This window comes from Solanum pennellii, chromosome 3, assembly GCF_001406875.1.
Source record: "Solanum pennellii chromosome 3, SPENNV200".
NCBI classification, from domain to species: Eukaryota; Viridiplantae; Streptophyta; class Magnoliopsida; order Solanales; family Solanaceae; genus Solanum; species Solanum pennellii.
The window spans coordinates 4,998,144-5,013,133 of record NC_028639.1 but is presented as its reverse complement, the minus strand read 5'-3'; the positions used below and the strand labels follow the sequence as shown (position 1 = coordinate 5,013,133).

Sequence of the window (14,990 nt, the reverse complement as noted above, 5' to 3'; positions counted from 1 at the left end):
CTGATAATAATTCGATTTTGAAATTGAGACGTAATATATTTATTTTTATGGGCAATAACAAAGCCAAAATTTTATGAAATACATTGTCATGGGTCAGTCAGGTTGGTTTTAACCTTCGCAAGATAAAAATATCGCATAATTTAAATATGAAACTCATAAAAATATAATGATTTATAGGGACTTTAATTATTAGCTGTATTTATGATATCATTCAACCATTGAGGTTAATTTATTTTATTTTTTGAATCGGAAAAATTTTGTCATTGAAGTCAGAAACTAATTTTGATGAATTTAAATGACAGGATATTTGTTTTTTTTTTAAAGCCAATAGGAAAAAGAAATATTAAATGAAATAGTCAAAATATTAAAGCCAATTTATTTTTGGACAAATTACAAAAATCACATACTTTTAAGGCAAAATTATAATTCATCCGTTAAAAGTTTATAATTACAAAAATTCCTCAAAATGAATACAATAATATAAGTGTTGATACATTAATTTGATGCATGAGATACACTAATCTGATGCCCGAGGTACATTATATACATGATACACTAATCGATGCGCGAGATACACTAATCTGATGCGCGAGATACACTAATCTAATGCACGAGATACACTAATCTGATACGCAAGGTACATTTTACACATGATACAGTAATCTGATGCGCGATATACATCAATGTGATGCGCGAGAATGAGGAATTTTGAAAATTTATAATACTTACAGGGGATAATGATGATAAGTAAACTAAAAGATGAGATTTTCGTAATTAATCCTTCATTTTAGTCAAAAACCTCCTATCCAAAAAGAAATGTATTTAATTTCTCATTTTTATTTGTAACTATAAAATCATGACTACCCAACATTGACCTGTGAGTAACTCTAGGATAGTTAGCTTAAATATAACATGAAGTCATATCGATCTGTCATAAGTTACATTTCACAATCAAAATATATTTTTTCTTCTTTGTTCGTATCACTGAAATCATGACGATCCAACATGATTTGGAGTAATCTACAAGAACATCTAAACTGAATATAGTATGAAGTCATATCAGTCTACCTCACATTAGAAGCTCAGCTATGGGTTCGATCAAACCCACTAACTTTTGCTCAAACCATATATTCATGTTGAAATATTCATCAAATATACATATATCAAAGTCAGAACCTAGTTATTAGTACTTCAAGTCGTTCTAAAACTCAGAACTTGTAAAGTTGAAATCATGGCTCCGCCTGAGTCACATCTTGTTAACACTGAATATGGAGTAAATATCAGATATTGTATAAAAAAGCTATAATTCTCATTTCATATAAAAGCTTGTGCCGAGTGGATTTACTTTATTGTATTTACGATAACTCGATAAAATACAAAGAGAACCAAAACAAATAAGGAAGAACCAAAAGAAAAAAGATGAAAATAGTACCATCTGAGTATAATAGGCTTGAGGTTGAAAGCTGGGATCTCCTAAAATTATAAGATTATAGCTTCTTTTGATACAAATCGTACAACAACGAGTGCATCCAAAATCGAAAGTGGACCTGCATAAGTGATATCGTCAAATATAAAGAGTAGGATAAATCTACAAGATTAATCCACTAGAGATGACGAATCTGATGAACAGTTGATAGACAAGTTCACAAATTTTACACATGAATGATTCGTCCATTTTCTACCACCTACCTCAGTTAGGAGAATACCTGAAACTGAATTTGGAAGGGTGGACAAGTAAACAAAGAAAGTGAAGTTGCAGGTGATCTCATGCAGTCATGCTAAATGTACACCGATATTCTTAAAAGGCAACTAAAATTTGTAATGTGCAACGAAATAGTGCTCTTAACAAACTAATAAAAAGAGCATGCAGGGTACAGACTGATCCGCTGCTCTAGGTTTGGAGTATATATGTTCTAAATATTACTCCACACCACCTCAGACCTACTAACTCTAAAGGGGTTTTCAGAAACTTGGGAATCACATTCCTATTGTTATTCCCACGACATGAAGAGAATGATAAAACAGTTCTCTGTCACATGCTAGAGGTTCAACTTTATCATAATTAGTATTGAGGTAATTCTTGCCTTGGATTTAAATGATCCTTTTCCATATTATAGATGCCAGAGTACGACCTCATCATACCCTTCATTGTAGGGACACCACTTCTTAAAAGTATTCATCTTCTAGCTCAAAGAGCGTATATTCTCACAAATGAAATCTTGGTAGTCTAATATCCTTAAAAATGAATTAACTGTTTGTCTACAAGGAGCTAAATACTACATTTTTCTGAAAAAATAATCTTCTCCCTTAAGGGTGTATATACTCACAAACGAAGTCTACGTAGTATGTCCTCATAAATGAGTTTAATTTTGTCCGTAAAGAGCTAATCTAACATTTTTTATCTTGAGGACTAATACTAGGAAACATAACTCAAGAACACATTCAAAGACTTGGATCATCACTTTCTAATAAATTTCTATAGCATAACTACAATAAGCATGAAGCCACATAATTGCGAAGGTTCAAGAAGAAGAAACATATCTAAGACCATAGTGATTTTGCAAAACCTGGGCAACAGATTAGAAATGCATTAATTTGTATATATTCATCCTCATTAAAGGGGATATATTCACCTTTTGTTGTAGGTTAAATGTTGTATTCATGAACACGCATCCATTTCGTAGATGACCACTTGTTACCCTTAATCACAGCGCACCCACCTACAACAAGACGCATATAATTGAACTTGCTTGTCGACAACCTTTGTGGTAGTCATGAGCTATGCTAAGTTGTACAGAAGTTGATACTTCATGTGCAATAAAATCATCAGATAACATGACAATATACTGTAGTTGAGCTTCTTAAATCAATCAGCAGCCCTTATGAGAATTCAGAACCCACTCTTAATGAATATTACTCACCATGCAAGCTTGAAGGATCAAGAGTAGCATCAGGCTTCATACTCCAGAAAAGCAAAGCATCACCCATGTTTGGTTTTACAGAGAGTCCACCTTTTCCACATTCAGATAGCTCATTCCACCAAGGAACCGCACTAAAGTTTCCCTGGGCAGCAGGAAATACAGTTTCTCCCCCTTCTTCAACATCTGATCTGTGGAGCAGCAAGAGATATTTGACAGAGTAACTAACTAAATACATAAATATAAACCTCACATAGGGAAAGCCACTTACAAGTACATCAAAATCGTAGCAATGCGTTGACCACCATTTTGAGTATTAAACTCATCCGAAAAGTAATCATAGTGTGGCTCATACTTTTGACCCACTTCATAATGGAGAATTTGAAGACCTTCACCATGCTCTATAGACAGAAGCAGAAGCACCAATTACATGTGCATAACGGTAAACATGTCAAATAGTTCGGTAGTTAAAGAAGAAAATTTAGTAAGTTTAGCTGCGTCAAGAAAAACAAATATGCCTGTCTGGTTGAACCATGTATATAATATATGCCTCCTTTGAGATCCTTTTTTTCCAAAAGAAAATCAGCCCTCAAATAAACAAAAGATTTTATGGTCTGTATAGGGAAGAGGAGTAATTTGAAGCAGTTATTGACGCCCAGATTCTTTTTGAAACTGGTCACTTCGTATGAGTTGTCGTATCCAGATTTTGCATTGCAGTATTTGAAAAGTACTAGTTTAAGTTTGCACATGTAATTAATTTCCTATTCATCCCCACCCGCTAATCATGCAATTGAACTGAATCTCAGATCGGGATAAAGCTTCTCCTGAGAAAATGCATACAACTTCAATAGCCATCAATAAAAGCAAAATCATTTATAGGCTAAAAGAAACGACCCTTTCTGGAGAGGATCATAACAAGAATATTGCCCTGGAAAATAACAGCTGAGCAAACTGGAATTCCTAAGTAAAAGCAGACGCTATATGTGATTCATAGTGAGACCAAATAACCAGTTCCTACTCCATCACAAAAAGAGACAGGTGGTATCATTTTCTATATCAACATGTATGGAGTTTTTTCAAGGCCTATGTAAGATCGAGCATCATGCAAAATGCACACACCCAGAGTAATAGCAAATAACAGTGTAAATTCATAGAATTGCATATTTCGGTATAAAATCAGCATACCTACGGGTATAAAGGTGAAATCTGCAATCCTTTTCTCTATGGTCCTGACTACTTTATCTTGTCCCCTGGAAAGAAATGTTCCCGAACTTGTTCGAACCCTGCCAGGAAGGTTTATTAGTTAAATCAGTGACAATGGAGATGAACAAGCACACGAGATGCTTACCTGCTGTCTGTACTCTTGCCAGTAGCACTATCAACGACAGTTGACTTCTTCATATGAGGCTTTCCAAGATTAATCAGATATTCACATTCTTCCTTTGACTGCCCAAAAAACAGGAAGGAAGTTTAGAATAGTGACTTTTCAGAAAGAGTTGATGCATTGGTCAACAGATTCAGTATTAGATATGCTCAAATGAGAACATTAGTAACGACGCCAAAGATACCAGAAAATGCATCAACCCACAAACCATTTATTTTTTCTCTTAAAGCTATGCATTGTTAAAACTACTTCTATTCTATTTTAAATGGCACTATTTCCTCATTAGTTTGTTCCACGAAGAATGTCACACTTCTATATTGAGAAACAACTTAATTTTAAATTTCTCATATTTTTATAGCAAAAAGAATTCATAACATATTTCAGACCACAAGTTTTAAAGTTTTTTTCTTAAATTATATACCAAACCAAAACCGCTGCATAAATTGAAATGAAGGGAGTAATAAACAACACAAAGATTGTGTTGTGCTGACATCTAGTTCTAAAGTTTTTCTTTGTTTCTTAAATTCTATACCTAACCAAATCGGCTACATAAATTGTGCTGACCCATCAGAAAGACAAAAAGTAATCCTGACTATCAATGTAGTGAATCTGAACTTTTTAGCAGGATTTCTCATCATTTGCAATTTCCAATCAACAACAAAAGGAAACTTAAAAGAAAAAAAATCTGATTTGATCTTTAGACTAGAGATATATTGTCCTTCAAAGCGTATTTTGGATATATTGTACTTCAAGGCGTATTTATGTTTCTTTCTTTCTAGAGAAACCACCATATAGCTGATAATGCATCTTTTCTTCCCCTTTTTTGGGTAAAGGTAAGAGTTATTGTCAAACAACAAACAGCAAAACATTAGCCATCAAATCACCAGGGAAATGCTACGATAGGGACACTAATATCAATATTGAATCAATATCGACACTAGTTTCCTCAATATTATTGATGATTGCTGAAAACCAAGTTTAAGTGATCCACATGGTCTTGAATGACAGAGAAGTGTATTTGGTTTCTCATAGTGGCACAGTGCAAAAGCAAATTGCATAGAGATAACAATGCTGATTTAAAGAAAGAAGAACACAGGAATCAAGTGTTGCCATCGTTATGAAGTTTTGATTTTTTGTCATTTCACCACGTCAGTTGAGCTATCTATATTGATTTGTATCTTATCCAAATTCATAAGTAATGTGCCCTTCCCAAATTTGTGTAGTAAAAAAAATCCAAATGCAAGAATTTCTCAATTCCTACAAGTCTTCCTGACCATCACGAAAGAATATTACATTACCCTTATAGAAGTAGTATCCAATATCCATGAATGAATATCATGTCAATAGAGTAATCTCAATCGATCAAACTTGGGGTGCATTGAGTAAATTAAGACTGCAGTCTTGATTTCGAATAATCAAACATGCATCACAAAGCACATTGGCACTCCAAGACCTGTAATATAACTTATGGATTTGGAATCTGCCAGTAACTTTTGCTTAATTCATTAAATTTGTACAAAATATTAATTGAGAACCCATTAAATAGCTATTGGGTTGGTAACAGTTAAAACCTGTAAACTTCGAATCTTGGTTCCACTTCTATGGGCACCTCCACCAGGTAAAATAGTTGGAAAATATCGTCAAGACTAACTCTAAAGGTATCAGTGCTCATTTCTTCCTGAACTGCTATCCATCCACAATGCATTGAAATAAACCAGAAAAAAAAGTATCAAGAGACGACAACTCTTGGTTCCCGTGAAATCACTTCAGCTCATTGACATAAACAAAGAAAAGTACCAAGCTTTGACTTTTTTTGAGTCACTGAGTCATATGATCTATCTACATTGATAATGTATCTTATCAATAGAGTAATTTCCATCGTGTGAACTTGAAGAGCATCAAGTAAATTATACGTCCATCATGAGTTCATATGGGGTGCTCCACCAGGTAAATAGTTGTGAAATCCCATCATGATCATCTCTGAAAGATGATACTACCCATCTATTCCTACACTGCTATTCATGCAAAATGTACTGAAATAAACCCAAAAAAAAATCAATGGAAGTACCAAGAAATTATGGTAGACGACAGCTCTTGGTTCCCATGAAATCACTTCAGCCCACTGATCTCCTCTTCCTCCATCATCATCTCGTCTGCAGCAAACAAAAAAATCCCATAAAAACTATCAGATCCTTATCAAATTCTGAAAATGAAAAAAATAACCAGCAATCCAGAGCAGCTGTAGCCTTTTGACAATGGGTTTATTTTCTAAAATCTCAACAAATATTAGATTTAAACTCATAATTTTTAACATTAACAACGAACACAATGCTAAGAATCTTAAAAACTGAACCTATTAAATTTAAATTCTGGATCCATCTCTGCAACAATTAACCAAAAAATACAATGAGAATCACCTTCTAGCAGCATTGTGAGAAATTGAGCTAAGATCATGTACTTTTCGCAATCCTCTAGAAGTGAAAGGAATCGAGAAAATTCCAAAAGCGAGAAGAATCAGCACGAAAAATGAAAACCCAATAAACACGGCAAAAAGCAGCGTAGAGTTAGATGATTTTCGAGATAAACCTCGGAAATGCCTCCCTTTGACTGCCATTGTTGCTGCAAATTAAGCTCTGAAAAATCAAATTGGGAATTTATTAACCCTAAAATTGATTTGGGTACAAATCCCTCCGGTGGAAATTTTTTGAGATACAGTAAACTATTTTGAGTAATTAATGTCTAATTTTAATTTAATATGGAATCAATCATCAATATATATATATATATAAATGAGCATATTCGATCCGTCTATGTGGCATGCCTCAATGATGAGAAAATATACATATTTTTTTTTAAAAATAGTACTTTTTAAATTTATCTTTTTTACACAATAATATTATGTGTGCATATATATATTGTTATTAATAAGTTATTTAATGAGCATTACACCTCCTAATCTTTTGATAATATATATAACACCTAACCTTTAATTTAATAATATAACTCCTAACCTTTCATATTCATAACCTTCAAAATATTTAATATAAAAATTATAACTCCTAAATATTACACCTATAAAAACCCACTTTGAGACATTGTATGATGGTCATTTTATTTTTATTTTCCTTATTCTTCATTTTTTGTTTCTTTGATTTGTTAATTTTTTTGTCTTCTTCGATCTGATTTTTGCAGGAGAGGAATGTATGATGAAAAATGTTATATATTTTGCATAGTTTGATTTTGTTAGGTAAAATGATTTGACATGTCTAATTATCATAATCACTTTTGTTCTATTGTAATTATATATTTGATATTATTAGGTTGGATTGTTGATGATACAAATCATGATTCTTTTATAGAAAAAATAATTTGTTCATTTTCTTTTTTGCTTCTCTTTGTAGTTTTTTGAGATTTTTTTCTTATTCTTATAGTTTCTTCCGACACTGATTATCTTTATTCACTTTGTAAATTTGAAGAATTGAATTATGTTATATTGAAAACATGATCCTTCTTTCCTCTTCAAATCATATATAACTAAATATTTTAAACATATTTGCTTGATTAGTTAATTATAATTTTATGTCTTTTTGTTGTTATTATTGTAAGGATTGTAATTATGTTATGTTGAGAATGTGATCTTTCTTTCCCCTTCAAATCATATATAACTAAATATTTTAAATATTTTTGCTTGATTAGTTAACATAATTTTATGTATGTTTGTTGGTATTATTGTAAGTATTGTTTATAGTTCTCCGGTTAAACCTCCGATGCAATAAGAGTTGATTGATTCCTTATCAGATTAATTAGTTAATTGAAAAACGTCAATATATCTTATTTCTAATTTTGTCTAACAATATCTTCCTCCTCACTAGCTAGAAAAATGTTATACAAATATATAATAAATATAAGTAATAAAAAAAAATATATATCACATCTCAATATAAAGTAAATAAAATACTAAATATTAAATACAAATATTATATAGCTAAGAATCAAATAAATTGATTCCTCTTGTAATTTCATATCTCACAATCACATAACAATGATATGGTAAAAATACATAATTTTAACGTTGCATATTTATTATATTATTTATATATATAAATTATTTATAGGCCAAATATTTCACAATTTTGAGAATTTAATCAACAAAAAATTAAAATTTTTTTAATTTTATTTTAAAACATCTGTACGATTACTCTTTTTTTTTTTTGATAATTTCAAAAAAAATTCTATTCCTTTTGATTAACTTTTTAATTCTATGTCCCCTTTTAAATTTATTTTTAATTAATCTTTCTCTTAATAGATATCTCTCCTATAATATAAATAAGAGAAAAAGTATATATGTTTAAAATAATAGTAATTACTAAAAATAATGTTTATTATTAGAAGCATATTTGGAGACTTTTAATAATTTGAAAATTTTAAAATGAGGTAAAAAGAAAATATGTCATATAATAAAATAAATCATAAAAATGGTGGAGGATTTTACTTAAACTTACTTTTGTTTATTAAACAAATATGTAACGTTTTTTTTACCTTTTTCCTCTTATTTTTATATATTTATTTTTATTTTAATTTTTATCATAAACTCACACCTCTTCATCTTTCATAACCTCTATACTTAATTAATACTTATTAGTAATACCTATCACTTTCAACTTTATACCTTCATAACCTCAAATTACTTAATGTTTAAATTTGTGACATCTTAAAAGCACAAACCAAATATATTTATGTTTAGCTTAATTGTCCTCTACTTTAATCTTGTAATGCAAAATCTATCGACAAAGACTGCTTTGTGTAATTATTTTTATTTCTAATAAGAATGATACAAAATAAGATATATAAAAGAGAATAATTGATTTGTTTTTTGCATGAAATTATAAGAGCAAGATCATTACTAAAAGTAAGACAAAAACAATTCTTGAAAACATTAAAATGTATTTGTAGATACGCTTAGCGGTGGGAGATAATCAAAATTATTATGAAGTTATTTTTAAATTTTAAATAAAATATAAATCATGAAAAATATAATAAAAATTAATTAAAAGGATTCATTTAAATATTTTGCTTAAATTAATAAAAAGCTAAAGACAAGCTAACTTGATTATGTTAAGATACGATGCTAATTGTTACTGTTTTAAAAAATATATATAAATTAGTAAAAATACTAAAGACGAGCAAACTTGATTATCTTAATTACGATGCTTATTGTTTGTGTTTTCTTAATGGAATTAAATAAGCAAAGACTAAAAAAATAAAAAAGAAAAAAAGAAAAAAGGGAGACTAAAAAATAGCGTTGAAATAAATTTAAAAGAAAACGTAGAATTATAGAAGAGAATTTATCAAGGAAAAAATTAATACAAATAATCATTTCAAATATACTTATTACTTAACCATTCATCCTCCATTATAATGATTCTAAAAATTTACTTAGCTTTTTCTCCTACACTTTAATTATATGAAAATATTATTTATCGTTAATAATTATAAATATTCATATTATTTGTGAACAATTTTTCTATGTTTACTTTATTTAGGAAAAATTCAAGAGTCTAATTATAAGTTTTTATTAGATATATAAGTTTTTTTTTAATCTTAACGTAAAATCTTTTATCATTCATTTATAATTGTTCATTTATTACTTATTTTATCATGCGTTTTAACAATATATTATTTTTATGTTAATTTTCTATCACTAAAAATTATTTTACCGAATTAAAATCATGTATCACGCATTTCCTTCCAAAGAATCAATATATAGAGAGAGAAAACTTTATATTTTAATATATAAATATTGAAGTACTTTTTTAAGTCTTCAAATTATAGATAGCTTATCTATTACAAATAATTTTTCATATTTCTAAGTCTGTTTTTGAATTTATTCCTATTTTAATTCTTTTGATATTTTTTAAAAAATTTAAAAGACTATAAATCTCACTTTAAATTTTTAACAAAACATCAAAGTTAACCATATTTAATTTTGAGAACTCATTCAAATGGATAATAAAGTCATAAATTCTTAATTATATATTATAACTAACATAAAAGAATAGTAACTATTCAACCAAAAAAAAGTATAGGTATTTGGCCGTACTGCTAATGTAAAGTATTTATTTTTGTTAAAATTAATTCATGAATTGAGTTGAAATTACAAAGCTAAATGATAAAATTTATTAGCTAATCTATTTGGATTTAAAAATTAAATAAAAATAAAAACTTTTATACACTGCGCGTAGCGCGGCTAATTTACTAGTATATATATAAATGAGGATCTTCATTCCTCCTATGTGGCATGCCTCAATGATCAGAAAAATATTTTTCTATTTAAAAAAAAAATTAGGGCTTTTAAAATTATTTCTTACACAATAATATTATGTGTATATATATTTTACTATTAATTAGTTATTTAATGAGAATTACACCTTCTTTAAATTAAGGAATTCCAAAAGACTACCATATTGCCTCAAATGTAAAAATTATTTTTATAATATTTTTTTTCCTAATGTACGTTTTCTACCTATTATTTTTAAGTTTATATTATTATAATTTTTTTAGTTTTTATTATTATTATTAATATACCTTCTATTTTTATTATTTTTTAAAAATAAAAAAATTTATATATATAATAAAGCTAAATAAAAAATTAGGTGATGTGGCAAATCTCATTCTCAATGGCCACCATTCGTATTTATCTTTTTTTTTTTTTTAAATTTATTATTTATTTATATGCTAGGTTAAAAATCACTTTAAAGTTATATTTTTTAATTACACCTCCCTCATTAACTCTTCTTTATTTCTCATTAAAAAAAATCAATTTATGAAACTCAAAAGACTATCGTTAATCCTCTAATAACTCCCCATAAAGGGCTACTCTGCAAAATAAAAGGATCTTTTATCTTCGTTGTGTTTAATTCTCATGACTTCATCTATCACTATATAAGTATCAGAAATACATGTTATATATGACAAAAATTGTTATCATCTCAATGATTTAGGATATTATGGTTAAATATTTTTTTTAAATGATTTTTTTTCTTCAAATTTCTATTTTTATTTTTTACATGTACTGATTGGTTCCAACATATAGAGTCGAACTTTTTATTTTGCAGGTTTATGTTCAAAGGAGCATGTTAGAGGAGCGCAAGATAATCAAGATTAATTCGAGACTAAAGAAATACTTTTATCCTCCACATGATGAGTAACAAGTTTAATTTTACTTCCCTAATTTTATATATATTAGTTGAAGTGCTTAAGTTTTTTGTTATTTTTTGTAGGTAGTTTGTTATTTAAAGTTCATCACGAATTTTAAATATAAAGTTTTTTTTCTATTAAACTATATGTACAAAAAAGTAAATTACAAATGTGTTATTTGATTTTCTGTTTTCAGTTTTCTTCTTATAATGTCATCGTAGGAGAGGTGATGTGGCATGCTTCTAAAGTCAAGAATGACATTTATTTATTTTTCTCAATTTTTGACATTTTCTTAATATTTTACATTTATATAATTTATTTAAAGACCTACAAATTATATATTACTTACATTAATTTAGAAATCTCAAAAAAGTTATTATTATTTAAACTAAATAATTGACACATTTTAGATTTTACATTTCACATCCGTTTTGCTCATTTTTTCATGGGTGAATATTGAACCATATTTGTAATCCAATTAAATTGAACAATTAATATATTCAATGTCTTATGTCTATGTTTCTTTATATTCTTTTATATTCCTTATTTATTTTTTGCGATTGTGAAGCTTCACTTTTGCAAGTCGTTTGGTTTATGCCTAAAGGTTAATATTTAATTTTACACACACACAAAAAAGTAAAAAAAAAAAAAATTATGTATATGTATAGTAAGTTTGTTTAAATATATTTCTTATATCTTTTTAATATTATTTTATACTAAATTAGGGTAGGATTACGTGTTATAACTCAGAGGAATAATATCAGTTTTTACTTTGCAGATTCACAGTATTTTATTTTTAATTTGCATCTTTCATACTTTATCTTGAGAAATTCATGTGATATTAAATATTCTATTTTGATAAAACTTTATGAATTCATTCTTACGGCCAAATTAAGGTATGTATTGTCTTGATTGAGAACTACTTTATAATTTCTTTATTAATCCTTACTCAACATTTAAATCTTGATATTTTGATAAATCAAGGAGTCTCATACTTTATTTCAATTACTAAATAATTGATGTATTCTTTTGGTTGAGAACTACTTTGGAATCTCTTTATTAAAATATTTCTTACTCAATATTTGATAAATTTTGATATCATGTGTTACAATCTACATCAATGAGTTCATTTTACTTATCATATTTTACCTTTTTATGGTTAATTTAACTATTTTCAATGCTAAATTGAATTAGAATAATTCACTATTTTAGAATTAAAATTTAACTATTTTGAAACATGTACGAAAAATATAAGATTCAATGTTTCTCACATTAATATGATTTAAAAAATACATATTAAATATAATATGGGTGAAAATTCATATAATTTAATTCTCAAACAAAATATTAGAAACAAAATTAAATGGGATCGAAATGTATATACTTTACAAAATCATAAACATTTTTCTACTTCTTAATTGATATTGTAATTTTGAGAGCTATTTTTATGTATCATTGATTTAACAATAGAGGCAAAACTCAACTTTTTTTTATTACAAATATGTCGTTGCAGTGAAGTTGAAATAATTCATACATATTTTGCAATTTTTTTTATTGCACCGAACAATGATCAGTCAAACATAAGTAATAACATATACTACATTAAAAGGATTACGAGCATATGATAAATCAATTATAAGAGAGAGGACGAAGAGTTAACACCCTAAAGAACACAAGCTTCAAATACATATAGAGATTGTAAATTAAATACTTTTAAAAATTTTGTAAGATAATTTATAAAATTTGTTGGTTTATTTAAAAAAAAATAGTATAATGATGTTTTTTCTCCAAATTTCTTATGATTCATTTAGTCTCAATCTTCGGAAAATCGATATAGACAATATACTTTGTGGTTCTTATTTTTTTCTTCTCTTTTTGATAAGTATATTTGTATACTTATTTGTGGTTCTTCATTTTTTTAAAAAGAAAAAGATTTTAAAACGATTTTATATATATGCTCAAGATATATACAAAATTTCTTGAAATTCTTTTCTTGCTCTACTTTCTATTAAGAAAAATAATTATTTTTTTCTTTCACTTATAAGTTTACCACACGAGTATCTATAGAAGATTAAATTTTTTTAAGTGATTATAAGTAATAAATAGTATATAAATTAAAGATCTTTTAAAGAAATAATTGAATTGGAAGTATGATTTGTACGTAAATTTTATTAGAAATATATAAATATAATTTATATAAAAAAATATAAATCGCATATAGCGCGGTCATATTTACTAGTTTAAGAAAAAACAAGAAGTTTGAATGTGTTGTTTTAAACTAAAAAGCTTTTTTTTTTGTTTTTACTTGCCAAATTTTAATTTAAAATAAATTATTGATTGATGTAGTATGTTTCGTCTCACTAATAAATTTAGGGTATAGTACGTGGAAAAAATTGACCCATCTTGATTTATCAAAAAAGATAAATAAAAAGAGAAATTAAATTAAAAATATTTGACATTTAACAATTAAATAAGAACAAAAGAAATATGTTACATGCATCAAAATATCATTAATCTATATGATATTAAACATGACACATGAAGTATATTATACATTCATCAAAATATCATTAATCTATATGATATTAAGCATGATACATGGCGTATAAAATTAAAATAATAGAATTGTCTATTTAGATATATATATATAGATATATATATATATATATATATATATATATATATATATTANTCTATTTTTGAGTTCAAGAGCTCACAAAATTATGTTGTGAGATTTTAATATGTTATGCGTCGAAATTTTGGGTTTAAAATATCCAGTTGTGAACCGTTCCAGTCAAAGGTCACCTACTTCATGGTTGATAACCGGATTAATTCTTTCTAACTGCATACTATAATCATAAAAATAACTATGGTTCAATTCAAAAAAAAATTTGGAGCCGGTTATATGAAACATAATCAATAGTAATGACTACTCTAAGACAATGAGGAAAAACATGTATGATTCAATCAATTTTAGGCTCATTTTTAAACATATACATGATACATCAAGCTATAATAAAAATAGATTGATGGAGGTTCGTAAGAATTGAGCTGAAGATCTTCCATTTGAGTTTAGTGTATTATGTTCTTGTATGGTTGTGATGTTCCATTTTACTAATTGGGAGTATTGTTCTTCGAAGCTTTTTGGTCTCTTCTTTATTGTGTGATGTTGTTCTTTATAACTATTTGGAATTTAGCAAATTTCATTACTTCTGACCAACTATTTTGATGGAGATTTTCTTAAACTTCTTTCTTATTCTCGAAATCTCTCCCTGACTCATAATTTCTATAACAAAAAAAAAAAATATAGAACTTTAAGATTTTGAAGGCACGCTTTGCCTTAAAATAAAATATTATTGGCAATGTAGGGTATATATCTAAAATAAGAATATTATCGAATGCTCATAAATGAGCTTAATAAAATAGTTCAATCCCGTGCGATGCATGGGTAATTTGCCTAGTGTGTGTGTGTATATATATATATATATATA

At 27.5% G+C, this 14,990-nt stretch overlaps 1 protein-coding gene across 4 annotated transcripts; it reads right to left on the bottom strand.

Moving 5' to 3' along the window:
- Positions 1-923: 923 nt before the first annotated feature.
- LOC107012693 (probable prolyl 4-hydroxylase 10) lies at positions 924-7,051 on the bottom strand. 4 transcript variants are annotated; one of them, XR_001456074.2, is made up of 9 exons: positions 6,720-7,051; positions 6,371-6,455; positions 4,267-4,364; positions 4,104-4,201; positions 3,190-3,319; positions 2,922-3,109; positions 2,634-2,720; positions 1,433-1,547; positions 924-1,262 (listed from the first exon to the last, which is right to left on the bottom strand). XR_001456074.2 is itself a non-coding variant. In XM_015212602.2 (8 exons), the coding sequence occupies exons 1-7, from the start codon at positions 6,914-6,916 to the stop codon at positions 2,647-2,649; spliced, it is 870 nt and encodes a 289-aa protein (XP_015068088.1). In that variant the 5' UTR covers positions 6,917-7,051; the 3' UTR covers positions 930-1,547; positions 2,634-2,646. The 4 variants fall into 4 exon arrangements, 2 of the variants coding, with proteins under 2 accessions (XP_015068088.1, XP_027770972.1); XR_001456075.2 differs by having other exon boundaries at positions 1,433-1,496; XM_015212602.2 differs by having other exon boundaries at positions 930-1,547.
- Between the last annotated feature and the right edge of the window lie 7,939 nt (positions 7,052-14,990).